The sequence below is a fragment of the Copadichromis virginalis genome, linkage group LG14, assembly GCF_057382275.1.
Source record: "Copadichromis virginalis isolate Kocher_CV1m ecotype Utaka linkage group LG14, C_Virginalis_male_GT1.1, whole genome shotgun sequence".
NCBI lineage: Eukaryota > Metazoa > Chordata > Actinopteri > Cichliformes > Cichlidae > Copadichromis > Copadichromis virginalis.
Window position 1 is genome coordinate 33,604,676 of NC_140631.1, and position 13,577 is coordinate 33,618,252.

General features: G+C 43.7%; 1 protein-coding gene across 1 annotated transcript; it reads right to left on the bottom strand.

Moving 5' to 3' along the window:
- Nucleotides 1-10,808: 10,808 nt before the first annotated feature.
- LOC146694390 (olfactory receptor 2AT4-like) lies at nt 10,809-11,657 on the bottom strand. Its single transcript, XM_085478744.1, has 2 exons — nt 11,433-11,657; nt 10,809-10,988 (listed from the first exon to the last, which is right to left on the bottom strand). Exons 1-2 carry the CDS (start codon nt 11,655-11,657, stop codon nt 10,809-10,811), a joined length of 405 nt encoding a protein of 134 aa, XP_085334870.1.
- Nucleotides 11,658-13,577: the final 1,920 nt, after the last annotated feature.

Here is a 13,577-nt window from a genome sequence, read left to right on the forward strand (position 1 = left end):
ATTCCCTACCAAACTACTTGAGACTCTAACTCAATTTCTTTGGGACTTCAACCCAGTATTTAAACTTTTCTTATCAGACTCTTAACTGCTTTCATTTCTTCTTAGCAGAACTCTAACTGCTTCAACTCATGAAATTTTCATCAAAATCAAAACAGACATCCACCAGTAACTTCAGTGAGTAGACTTAAATTTTATCATGTCCAATTTGGCACACTTTGGAAATAATTCAACAGGTAGTGCCTTACCTTTTGGATAAGCCGGCTTATGCCCACTCACTTCGACCACTGGAATTCATGTCTGCCCGTCAGACCACCTAAGACCAAATTTCTCCATCTACACCTCCAATCCTCCCTCCTCAACCACCGGACGAAGCCCCCAAATGTTAAGGTTCAAAGTTGAGGAAGGAGAGTACACACCACCCATGGTCCAGTAGGTCTTTGGTCAAACAATGATTTTAATGAACACACGTGTGGGAAGACAACTCTGTACGCAGACAGGAAGTAGTCTTCGACTTAATCAAAGCATGAACAGATATTTTATAGCATCAGGGTTTATTTACTGACGCCCCTTCATGCGTCACCGGTACATTTTATACATAGATCAGATCAACATCATCATGACTTTTCACCCAGAAAATCATCTTCTATTTTCATGGCTTGGTACTTTCCGTTCTTATCTTAAAATGAATTGTTCCTCTTTCTTGCCGAGACAACAAGGACGGTTCCTCTAAATAAATTTAACTCTATGTGTGTGTGTCACGACCTCACATGCTCTTTGTGTCACCTCTTCACCTACTGTCTGTGTCTCGTCCTCAAATGCTCTTTCTCAATTCACCTGTTGCACTTCTGACCTTTTACCAGACCAGAAGCTCACTGAGACTATGTGTATGTCTTCTACTAAATAAATGTTTTAACCAAGAACCTCTACTAAAACCTTAATATAAAATGATCTGATATATAAGTGTTTTGTAAGCATGTATTGCAATTCCTTCTATGGCTCCAAGTCACTTGCACAATAGATTGTCCGAACATCGCGCCGAACAAAGCTTCCGACCCCCAATTAATTGACCGAGCTCCAACTCTTTAATAAGCACAGATATGCATTGTGTATAAAATAGTCATAACTGCTTAAGGCCTTCTTAAAGCTATCTGTTACATTGTTAAAGCCTCGTCTTAGCCTGCGGCTCAAAATAACTATCTGCTTTCACTTCTGCATACAACTTCCTGTCAGCCTGCAACTCAGTCTTTCTGAAAGAGACACTGTTTAACCCCTGAATGCAATATAAACTCCAGATTTTATTATTAATGCAATGGTAATGATGACAATTATTTAACAATAGCAGTAAAATAATTTCCCTGCTCCACAAGACCTACCATTTATTAGCTCAAACATCAAAAGACATGAATGCTTTAAAAGTATCAACATCAGCTTCTCTCTGACAGCATGGTGGGAGTTTCTAAAAATAACGGAGTCTTCATTAATCCCATGCAAACGTACACCTATCTGGAATAACCCTGACATATTACAAAACAATAATATGATTAATTTCCCAGAATGGAGTTGTAAAGGAATTAAATACTTAGAACATATATTAGAGGGAACAGAATTTATTCCATTTGACAGACTAGTTGCACAATATGGGATCAACAAGAAAACATTTTTAGAATATCAACAAATTAAATCCATAGTAAAAAAGAAATTTAACCTCAGTCAAGTTGAATTACAAACACCACCAAGTGCGGCACATTTCCTTACTCTTAAATCCCCCAAATTATTATCTAAAATATACAGAACACTTTCTAAATTAGATGAATCAATATCCCTTCCTATTGCAAAGTGGGAAGCAGATTTATCAGTCAGTTTAGACCAAAACTTCTGGTCTCAGGTATGCTTAAAAACCTTTAAATTGATTAAAAATCCCAGTCTGCAATTAATACAATACAAAATACTACATAGAGTGCACTATACAGGTCATCGGATGTTCAAGATGGGCTTTACATCTTCCAACAACTGCTCACACTGTCAAGGCAATACACCAGACAATTACATTCACGCTCTTTGGTTCTGTCCACCAGTTCAGAAGTTTTGGCGCGAGATATGTGAAGACTTATCAAAGTGTCTGAAATGTAACATTCCAACTTCCCCCTTAGTGTGTTTGTTGGGCAGCTTAGATAATGTCACTTCAGAAAAGAATATCGCCCATATGGTTTTCACTGCCCTATGCATAGCCAAGAAAACAGTCCTCATGAACTGGAAAAATAAAAACAATCTTAATTCTAACCAATATAGAAATTATCTATTAGATTACATTAGTCTTGATACAGCCTCTGCCACCACATCAGATCAATTGCTCTGGGCTCCTTTGATCAGCTCCATCACCTAGTGGGGGTGGGGGGTCATAGTTTGGTCCCGCCTTCACTGTTGTGATTGGTGTGGGGGTAGGGACAGGCTTAGGGCGTCGGGGGGTTCCCCGGAGGCATCTTCCTTGGGGGGCTCAACCCGGGGTAGCGGTCATGTCTGGTTGGGGGCTCTTTTGGCTCTCAGGTGACTGTTTCCTCGTGGCTGCGTGCAGCGGGGCTAGGGGAGGGTCTGTGCTGATGGACGTGGGTTACTGACCTGGTAGCCTGTCTGCCCCTGGGTGGGTCCGGGATGGGCGTGAGGTTCTGGGGGCGCTCCGTCTCTGGGCTGGGGCCCTGGCCGGGTCTCGGGTCCTGGTTTGTGTGTTGCCGGGGTTGTGGGCGGGTGGGTGCATGGGGGCCCATCCCTGGCGCAGGGTGCCGCCGGTGCGTCGAGCCACCTGGGGGGCTCTTCAACTGGTGGGGGAGATTGTCACACCTTGCAGGAGCTTTCCTCTCCTCAGGAACTCTCTGCAGGAGGGGGAGATACAGGAGAGGTGGAGGAAGATCTCAGCCAGGGCGTCTATTGTCTCATGTAGTCTGGAAGATGAGTGGATGGTGGGGTGGGTGCAGTTTTCTCTGTGGTGGGGTTGGGTGGACTGTCCCGGGCTCTGTGGGGCTGGGGGGTGCTGCTGCGCTGAGCCCCGGTCTGGATGGGCCTGGGCCCCCTTTCCCTGGCGGGTCGCGGAGTATGGGAGTGCCTACTGGGGTCAGCGGGGGAGCTGGCCCCAGGGAGGGGTCACCTGCCCCTCCCTTCCTTCCCTCCCCATCTCCAGCTGCCTCCCTCTTCCCGCTCCACCACAACCACCCACACATGCAGGGCCTTGGAGTAGGGGTATGTCACCAGGGTGCAGAGGAGGCTACCCCCCCCCCCCCCCCTCTGTCCCCTTCTGGCTGCCTCTGCCTCAATTTTATCCCACAACTTAGACATTCACATTACTCACACTCTCATTACACATACATATAGGATCTTGGGGGTGGGCACGATACACAGAGTCCAAATTACCATCAGGGTGTACACCTCACTCCTGGCGTCGTTGCCCACCTCTCAATTTTAAATACACGTAGACATTGAGGGCTAGCAGGAGGGACTATGCGCTTACCTGCTGCTGTCTGGCAGGTGGCTCCATGCCCTCCTGGGTTTTAATTGCACCTTAGAACACACATGCATCAACACTACAATGAGCGGGTGGAGGGAGGTTTGGAGTCTTCTCTCACCCCCGTTCTCTGCGGCCTGCTGGAGCGGGGGGGCTATGAGGAGTTGGCCGTCCGACTGCGGTCTGGAGTGTGGGGCCTCCCTGCTGCTGCGGAGTCGGGGCGGTCTGCCTCTCCCCACCGCAGGGAAAAGGGTAACACCACCTGGGTCTGGGTGCAGTTCCCCCCTCCAGGGGCAAGGGTACCTAGACCCGGTTCGTAGAGTACGCTTGGGGAGTGTGATCGTGTGTACAGCGTCTCTTTATGTCTGTCTCCACGTTGGTTGAGTGTGGAGTAAGTGCATATGAGAGCATGAGGGTGGGAATGGATGTTTGTGTCTGTGTGTGCCTGTATGTCTGTGTCTATATGTCAGGTTGGGTATCAGACGCCACCTCTCTGGGGACATCTCAGGCCCTCCAAGATTTGGAGGCCTATCTCCACCCACCACCACTTCCCCTGCCAGTGGCAGACTCCCTCAGGTGTCAGTGCGTTGGTGGTTCTTTGTGTCTGGGGGTGGGCGTCCGGGTACACACCGGCTCACTCCTTGGCGGCCGCTTATCGGGGCCTGGAGCCTGTGGCTCGCTCGGGCCACTTCAGAGGTGGGGTGCCCCCGGCCTCTCGGCCTGGGGCTCGGTCACTCAGGCACAGCTGGCTGCCGGCGGAGCTCACGGGCGCGTCACTGCAACTCCCCCTGGCTTCTGCTCCGCGGCTGCTGAGTGAGCCCTCATCTGGGACTCTCCTCAGCTCTTTCTGGGACAGTGGCGCGGCTGACCCTCTGTTGGTCTTCCTTGGTCTCTTGTGTTCTGGGGGCCTCTGGATGTCTGGAGTTTTGATCTCCTCCATACCTGCTTCATACCCTGGAGGACGGGGCTGTGGCTCCCCACACTCCCTAGCAGATCGTTACATGGAGAAACCTTTGGAATGCAAGCATGCTGATCCACACAGGTATGCACACAGGTGTACACACGGGTATTCACAGACGCGGACTACACCTTTCTTGGCTGCTGCCTCAAAGCACATTGTGCGCTGTCTATCTTGCGTGCTGCACAATATTTTTTATTATTTAGTATCTACTGATATCTACTGCTAGCTAGTTTATTGTGATGGTGCTGTTTTTTTTATTATGTTGCTCTTTGTTGTTTGCTTTCTCTTCTGTTTTTTTTCTCCATACAGGTGACCCAGGTGTTTTGTTTTTTTGTTTGTTTGTTTTTTTTCTTTCTTCCTCCCCTTCTCACCGTCTCTTCTCCCCTTTGGTTTTCTTTCTCTCCCTCTTTCTTTCATTCTTTCTTCCTGTCCTATCCCCCAGTCATGTCTGTCCCGTTTGTAGCAACTGAAAATAAAATAAATTCAAAATTATAATAAAGGTCAATCAAATGGACCAATATGGCAAGGCCATGATGATCCACTTGGTAAAATAAATCCGCTTGGCATCTTTCTTGGTCTCAAGACAACAATTCTGATGGCTAAAGATCCAAACGGGACGCAAAAAAAATAAAAAATAAAATAAAATAATAATAATCCAGTAAAGTCCCATTTCAGAACCTCCGACTGTTGTTTGGACACATCGTTTGACCCTGTATGCAGAACAATGTTTGTCACAGTTGGATATTCCTCTGCAATTTGAAGAATTCTCTCCTTCAGGTTGTTGACCATATCGTTAGGAAAGCAGAGGACTTTAGTGTTCTTACCGCACATCCTTTGTACATCCTTTACGGTAGAGTCACCCACAATCAGAGTTTCAGGCCTAGCCTTTAGCTTTCCCAGTGGCCTTTTACTTTTGAAAAGATTTTCGGACCTTCGCTACTTTTAGATGGATGGTTGTCCGATATAGATCCAGGGTCCTTTGATAGTGGAGCAAATCTGTTGTGCAGTTTCACATTCAGTTGTTTTGAAGGTTTGTTGTTAACCTTCCTATTCACGGTTGTCCAGTCCTGTTTCCTCTCGTATACAGGGGTAGAAGAGCTTCTCTGTCTCGTAGGAAGTGAAGGCCAGTCGGTTTCAGAGATTTCATCTCGCTGTGCCCTGCCTGTGATACGTCCTCCCCCTTCTAGGAGACATGATTTATGTCTTGGTTTTGCACCAAGACAGTCCAAGGGGGGATTATCGCTTGAGGATTTATAATAGTGCACAAAGTCTACTTTCTTGGTCATGTTATCTGTGCTCGTTAGCTGTGTACTAGCTTGCTCATCGCCATTGTTTTGAATCAAAGGCAAGGTTGTTTCATTTCCACACAGTCCATTTACCTCCACGTTTACTTCTAAGCGATGAATTTTTGTCTCCAGTACTGCAATCTTCTGCAGGAGGCTGTGGTAGTCATCTGTGGCTAGAGGGAAGGCATCTTGTTGCTAGTTAGCCTAGCAGTTAGCACCTTTCCAGGGTATCAGAATCAGAATCAGAATACTTTATTGATCCCTGGGGGAAATTATTTTTTGTTACAGTGCTCCATTTTAAACCAACATTAAGACAAGACAGACAATACGCTAACTAAGAATAGTACAATATATACATATATATACATACATACATACATACATACATAAGTCACTTATAAATAAATAGTTGGAAAAGAAACATGTGTAGCTGTAGCAGCAAACAGTGTGTTAAGTGGATGCGTTGTACAGGGAGATGGCCACAGGCAGGAATGATTTCCTGTGTCGTTCAGTGGTGCTTTTCGGTAATCTCAGTCTCTCACTGAACGAGCTCCTGTGACTGACCAACATGTCATGGAGTGGGTGGGAGGTGTTATCCAACATTGTCTTTATCTTGGACAGCATCCACCTCTCCGACACCACCTTGAGGGAGTCCAGCTCCATCCCCACAACATTGCTGGTCTTACGGATCAGTTTATTAAGTCTGTTGGCATCTGCGACCCTCAGCCTGCTCCCCCAGCATGCAACAGCATAGAGGATCGCACTGGCCACAACAGACTCATAGAAAATCCTTAGCATTTTCTGGCAGATGTTGAAGGACCTCAGTCACCTCAAAAAATAGAGACGACTCTGGCCCTTCCTGTAAAGTGCTGTGGTGTTTTTAGCCCAGTCCAGTTTATTGTCAATGTGTACTCCAAGGTATTTATAGTCCTCCACAATGTCAACACTGACCCCCTGGATTGAAACAGGGGTCAAGTGTTTCCTGGTCTTCCTGAAGTCCACGATCAGTTCCTTGGTCTTTGCCACGTTGAGCTGCAGATGATTCTGCTCACACCACGTGACAAAGGAGTCGACCACAGCCCGGTACTCTGCCTCATCATCCCTGCTGATGCATCCAACCACCGCAGAGTCATCAGAAAACTTCTGAAGATGGCAGGTCTCTGTGCAGTGGCTGAAGTCTGTGGTGTAGAGGGTGAAGAGGAAGGGGGAGAGGACAGTCCCCTGTGGTGCCCCTGTGTTGCTAATCACCTTGTCAGACACACACTGTGGGAGACGTACATATTGTGGTCTTCCTGTCAGGTAATCAACAATCCAGGACACCAGAGAAGCATCCACCTGCCTCGCTGCTAACTTATCACCCAGGAGGGTCGGCCTGATGGTGTTGAAAGCACTGGAAAAGTCAAAAAACATGACCCTCACAGTGCTCGCCGGCTGGTCCAGATGGGTGTAGACACGATTAAGCAGGTAGATGATGGCGTCCTCTGTTCCGAGACGAGGCTGATAAGCGAACTGAAGGGGATCCAGATGTGGTCTTACTATGGGTCGCAGCTGGTCCAGGATGAGCCTTTCCAGGGTCTTCATGATGTGGGAGGTCAGTGCCACGGGCCTGTAATCCTGGGGGCCACTGGGACGAGGCGTCTTTGGTACAGGGACGAGGCATGATGTCTTCCACATCACCGGGACCCTCTGCAGACTCAGACTCAGCATAAACAGTTTATGAAAGACTCCACACAGCTGGGGGGCACAGGTCTTGAGGACAAGGGGACTCACTCCGTCTGGTCCAGCAGACTTGCCTGAGTGAAGTCTCCTCATTTGCATCTCAACCTGGTATTGAGTGAAGGGTGTCAGGAATCTCACAGGAGGCAACATGTGAAGAGGTGTATTGAGGCTGCTCGGTGCCCAGACGTTGTAATCAGGCTTCAGCTGTGTCTAGGCCACAGACACACGGAGCGCTGAGGATAAGGTAACTATAAAAATGTTGCTGTTTCTGTTAAGAACACTTTAGTCCTAATGATCTATAAGTTTCCAGAAGCTATCGCAGGTAAGCTCATACGGAAAAAAGGGAAAAAATCAGCATAAAAATCAATAAAAATCAATAAAAGAAGCAAAGCATTTAAAGAGCAAAGAGATGAAGCGTCCACACTCACAAAGGGGGAGGAGCAGGTAAGGCAAATATGTTGTGTAAAACCCACAAAATAGAATAATTCTCACTTCTGTCCCAGTCCCAGAGTGGTGTTTCAAACATTTTGTGACAAAATGTTCAGAAAATATGAAAATAAAACCGGTGTTTTAACTAGCAAAGCAGCGAGGCTGATGTGGAGTGAAGCCATGTTAATGACAATGTGTTTAACCATTGGAGATGTGAGCAGGACAGACGGAACAATTGACGGAAAAAGTGTGGACTTTATACCAGTTTTTAAATTGTGTTGATAGGCCACATAAAACCAGAGTTATGATAAAAATATATACAATGTTTGGTTTTCTTCCTGAATACTATCGTTGTTTATACAGGGAGTGCAGAATTATTAGGCAAGTTGTATTTTTGAGGAATAATTTTATTATTGAACAACAACCATGTTCTCAATGAACCCAAAAAACTCATTAATATCAAAGCTGAATGTTTTTGGAAGTAGTTTTTAGTTTGTTTTTAGTTTTAGCTATTTTAGGGGGATAGCTGTGTGTGCAGGTGACTATTACTGTGCATAATTATTAGGCAACTTAAAAAACAAATATATACCCATTTCAATTATTTATTTTTACCAGTGACACCAATATAACATCTCCACATTCACAAATATACATTTCTGACATTCAAAAACAAAACAAAAACAAATCAGCGACCAATATAGCCACCTTTCTTTGCAAGGACACTCAAAAGCCTGCCATCCATGGATTCTGTCAGTGTTTTGATCTGTTCACCATCAACATTGCGTGCAGCAGGAACCACAGCCTCCCAGACACTGTTCAGAGAGGTGTACTGTTTTCCCTCCTTGTAAATCTGACATTTGATGATGGACCACAGGTTCTCAATGGGGTTCAGATCAGGTGAACAAGGTGGCCATGTCATTAGTTTTTCTTCTTTTATACCCTTTCTTGCCAGCCACGCTGTGGAGTACTTGGACGCGTGTGATGGAGCATTGTCCTGCATGAAAATCATGTTTTTCTTGAAGGATGCAGACTTCTTCCTGTACCACTGCTTGAAGAAGGTGTCTTCCAGAAACTGGCAGTAGGACTGGGAGTTGAGCTTGACTCCATCCTCAACCCGAAAAGGTCGCACAAGCTCATCTTTGATGATACCAGCCCAAACCAGTACTCCACCTCCACCTTGCTGGCGTCTGAGTCAGACTGGAGCTCTCTGCCCTTTACCAATCCAGCCACGGGCCCATCCATCTGGCCCATCAAGACTCCCTCTCATTTCATCAGTCCATAAAACCTTAGAAAAACCAGTCTTCTGCTGAGTGAGCCCTCATCTGGGACTCTCCTCAGCTCTTTCTGGGACAGTGGCGCGGCTGCCCCTCTGTTGGTCTTCCTTGGTCTCTTGTGTTCTGGGGGCCTCTGGATGTCTGGAGTTTTGATCTCCTCCACACCTGCTTCACGCCCTGGAGGACGGGGCTGTGGCCCCCCCACACCCTCTAGCAGATTATTACATGAAGGAACCTTTTAAAAAAAACAAAAAACAAGCGCGTCCATGCTCACAGGTGTACACACGGGTGATCACACCCACAAACTACACCCTTTTTGGCTCCTACCTCAAAGCACACTGTGTTCTGTTGATCTTATGTGCTGCACAATAATGTTTAACATTTAGTATTTACTGTCATATTCCCATATATCATTGTGATGTTGTTTATTCTATTACTCTTGTTCTCTTCTGCTTGCTTTCTTTTTTCTTTCTCAGCAGGTGATCCAGGTGATTGATATATGCATTTTTTTTCTCTGCCCGTTCTGTTGGTTTTTGTCTTTTGCCCTTCTCCCCCGTCCCTCTTCTCAGCTGTTTCTCTTTCCCTCTTTCTTTCTCCCCTTCTTTCCCCCAGTCAAGTCTGTCCCGTATTCATTAAGTGAAAATAAAATAAACAATAAAAGGTGAATCAAATGGACCATTACGGCAAGGCTGGGATGGTCAGTTTGGTAAAGTAAATCCGTTGGGCATCTTTCTTTGCCTTTAGACAACAATTCTGATGGCAAAAGAGCCAAACGGGACAGGCCAAAAAAAAAAAAAACCAGTCTTGAGATATTTCTTTGCCCAGTCTTGACGTTTCAGCTTGTGTGTCTTGTTCAGTGGTGGTCGTCTTTCAGCCTTTCTTACCTTGGCCATGTCTCTGAGTATTGCACACCTTGTGCTTTTGGGCACTCCAGTGATGTTGCAGCTCTGAAATATGGCCAAACTGGTGGCAAGTGGCATCTTGGCAGCTGCACGCTTGACTTTCATGGGCAGTTATTTGGCGCCTTGGTTTTTCCACACGCTTCTTGCGACCCTGTTGACTATTTTGAATGAAACGCTTGATCACGCTTCAGAAGCTTTGCAATTTTGAGACTGCTGCATCCCTCTGCAAGATATCTCACTATTTTTGACTTTTCTGAGCCTGTCAAGTCCTTCTTTTGACCCATTTTGCCAAAGGAAAGGACGTTGCTTAATAATTATGCACTCCCTGTATTTACTGCGGGAAGAAATGCTAAAAAGGCCATTTTATAAAGAAAACGCTTGAAAGCACTCTCCGCCTGTGAGCAAAAACAAAACCAAAAAAACCCTGCTCGTTCCTATTGGTTGAAAAATGTAACAATTAATTACAATTAATTGTAAACTTGTGGTCTCTGGATTTTAATAAAAACTCAGAAAGTCCCAGAGTGAATTGGAACATTTTGTGTTTCAGAATTTAACTGTGTAAGAAAATTATCTTCAACATTTTTGCATTAAATGTGACTTCTCACCTAAATAGGGTTCAAAAGTTCACAAATCACCACACAAGGTTTAGAAAGTCCATATATGAATATTTTAATATTTCAATGCAATTCAGTTTTGTAAGGTATTTGTGTCCAGTACGTAAGTGTATTCATAGTTCACAAGGCTCTAATCAGCTGTGTTAACCTTCCTGAATATCTTAATAATCTTACTTTTAATTTCCTTTGTCCTGAGACAATACACAAAAGGATTTACAAGAGATGGGCCGAGGATGGTGCAAATTAACGAACCCTGGCGTTCTTCGAGAGTTAACACCACACCAAATCTGGTCAAGATAACAATGACAAACTGAGGACAGTATAAGCATGATACACAAATCAGGTGACTCACAAGAGTGCTTCCCATTTTCTTTTTGTCATTATTTGATATTTTTTTCACAAAAAATAAGATCCCACAATATGAAAGACAAATGAAAGTGATTGTGAAAAATGACACAAAAAATGATATAATGGCAGTTTGGTTGAAGTATTTCTCTGGGTTAACACAAGTGGTTCGCATAACTGCAGCATAGTCACAGAAACTGTACCTAAGCCTTGAATTGCAGTGAGGGAGCGGTGTAGCTGTTACAAGTGTAAAAAGCACCAAACTACAGGCAACAATCCACAGAATGTATGTAAATACTACTGTACGTGTAATTGTTAAATAACTATGATACTGAAGAGGATAGATTATAGCAATTAACCGATCAAATGCCATAATTGTTAAAGACAACATCTCCATTGTTGCTCCCACCTGGTAAACATACATTTGAATTATACACTCCACATATGATATGGTATTAACACCAGCAAGTAGAACCCCGATCATTGTTGGAGTGGCACTAGAGGTAAAAAGTATGTCAACAACAGCAAGATTGCAAATCAGAAGATACATTGGTTTATGTAACTGCTTGTCAGAAACAATGAAGATGATATTGACCAAACTGCCAAAAACAGCTAGTAAATAAATTATCAGCATAACCACACCAACTGCTACAGGCCTTTTGACTGTGTCAAAACCACCTATAATAAAATGTGTTAGTTTGATTGAAGCATTCTGTAAAGACATATTTAACAAATATTAAATTACAAAACATTTCAAGATGTAGCTGAAGATATGCTGAAAAAATATGCTGAAAATGTTAACCGTGTTTAACAGTTGTAAAAAAAGAAACTGGTATAACCCTTCTAAACCCAAACAGGTTTGGGTTAACTACACAACAGTGCTTTCTCATTTTAAGTCTCACAACAACAGGAAGTTTTAACTTGGCAGCTCCCTTATCCAATCACACTGGATGTCAATTCTTTGTGTTTACATATCACCAGGGACTGCAGACTACAAGTCTAGTATGATGTCACCCCCACCCTCCAAAACCAATGATAGATGAGGATAGATTGGAAATCATCAATTTTAAATTCCACTAATTCTATTTCCATACTTCAGCACAAAATGCCACAGGGCTTTATCAGTACCAGTGAAGCCCAATTTACCTCTGATGCTTCAAATGCTTGAACACCTATATAAAAAAAGAACCCCAACAACAACCAAATGAAAAAAGGAAATAAAAACAAACAACCATTTAGTGAATTCCAACATTATATTATAATTTGGACAGACTTTATGAAGAAAAGAACAATTTTTGGAGCAGTTTTTAAGCACAAAATTCATATTGATAAAAAAAACATATGCAGGCCTTTTTACTGAGGAGATGCAGCCTATTATGCGTAAATTCAGCAGATAAATGCATTGGTATAGCACTCTTCTACTCTGAGCATGTTCATATTTACTAACACACTTTCATACAGCACTTAAAGACTTTTTGACAATTGTAAATAAACTGGTCTATCTCTTGAAGTGGTTCTGAGCCACAATTTAACATTTGAACTGGTATTTGTGTAAAAATGCATAAATGTGTTGTGGATGCATCACATAATATTTTATTTTTTAGAAATAATGTTAGTATTTTTAATTTAAGTAAATAAAAAGATAATTTCATTTCATTTAAAATATATATAAAATATACCAAGAAATAGAGTTAATCTTTTGTCCAAGTAAACTTTCTTACAAAACAAGACACAACTTTCACTGTATTACTTCTTACGTTTGCTCATTAGGTTAATGACTTCATTGTTTACAAAGGGCTGATAGGAAAGATGTGTCATACTCACCCCTCTTGAGTGAATTATAATCAGTACCTAGCTCCACTAATGAACTTCACAGGGTTTGGTGAAACAATACTTGTGTCTTTTATTTCTGTATTTGATAAATAGATATATCAAGATTTGGGCTTGATAAAGTTGGGCCCACATCATTACCAGTGTTGGGCAAATTACTTTGAAAAAGTAATTAATTATTAGGGGTGCAACAATACTCATATCGATATTGAACCATTCGATACAGTGCTTTCGGTTCGGTACGAATATGTATTGAACAATACAAATTTTTTTATTTATTTTATCAACTTTTCTTCTGACGATGCTGTCTGTGTTGAGCGCTCGGTGGATCTGCGTTCGACTACTCCGCCTAGGCTGCACTGTCGAGTGCAGATCCACTGAGCACAGCACAAGGACAAAAGTAAAACAGTATGTCGGATGTGCCACGCAATGCTCAATTGATGGGAACTAGTGCGTTAGCGCAGTTAGCTTGTTAAGGTGTTGATGCCGTCCAGCCCCACGCACGGGGCGATCCGCGGTAACTTGTTAACGGAGATTTGCCACGTTATGGCGTTAATGTCATTTTAACGAGATTAACTCTGACAGCACTAGTGTGACCACAACGAATATGACTGCACATTTACACCGACATCATCCTAGTGCAAAGATAAATGGAAGCAGACAAAAACAACAAGCACACATGCTACACCCTTCACCCGAGTCATTTAGACAGCCGTTAGCACAT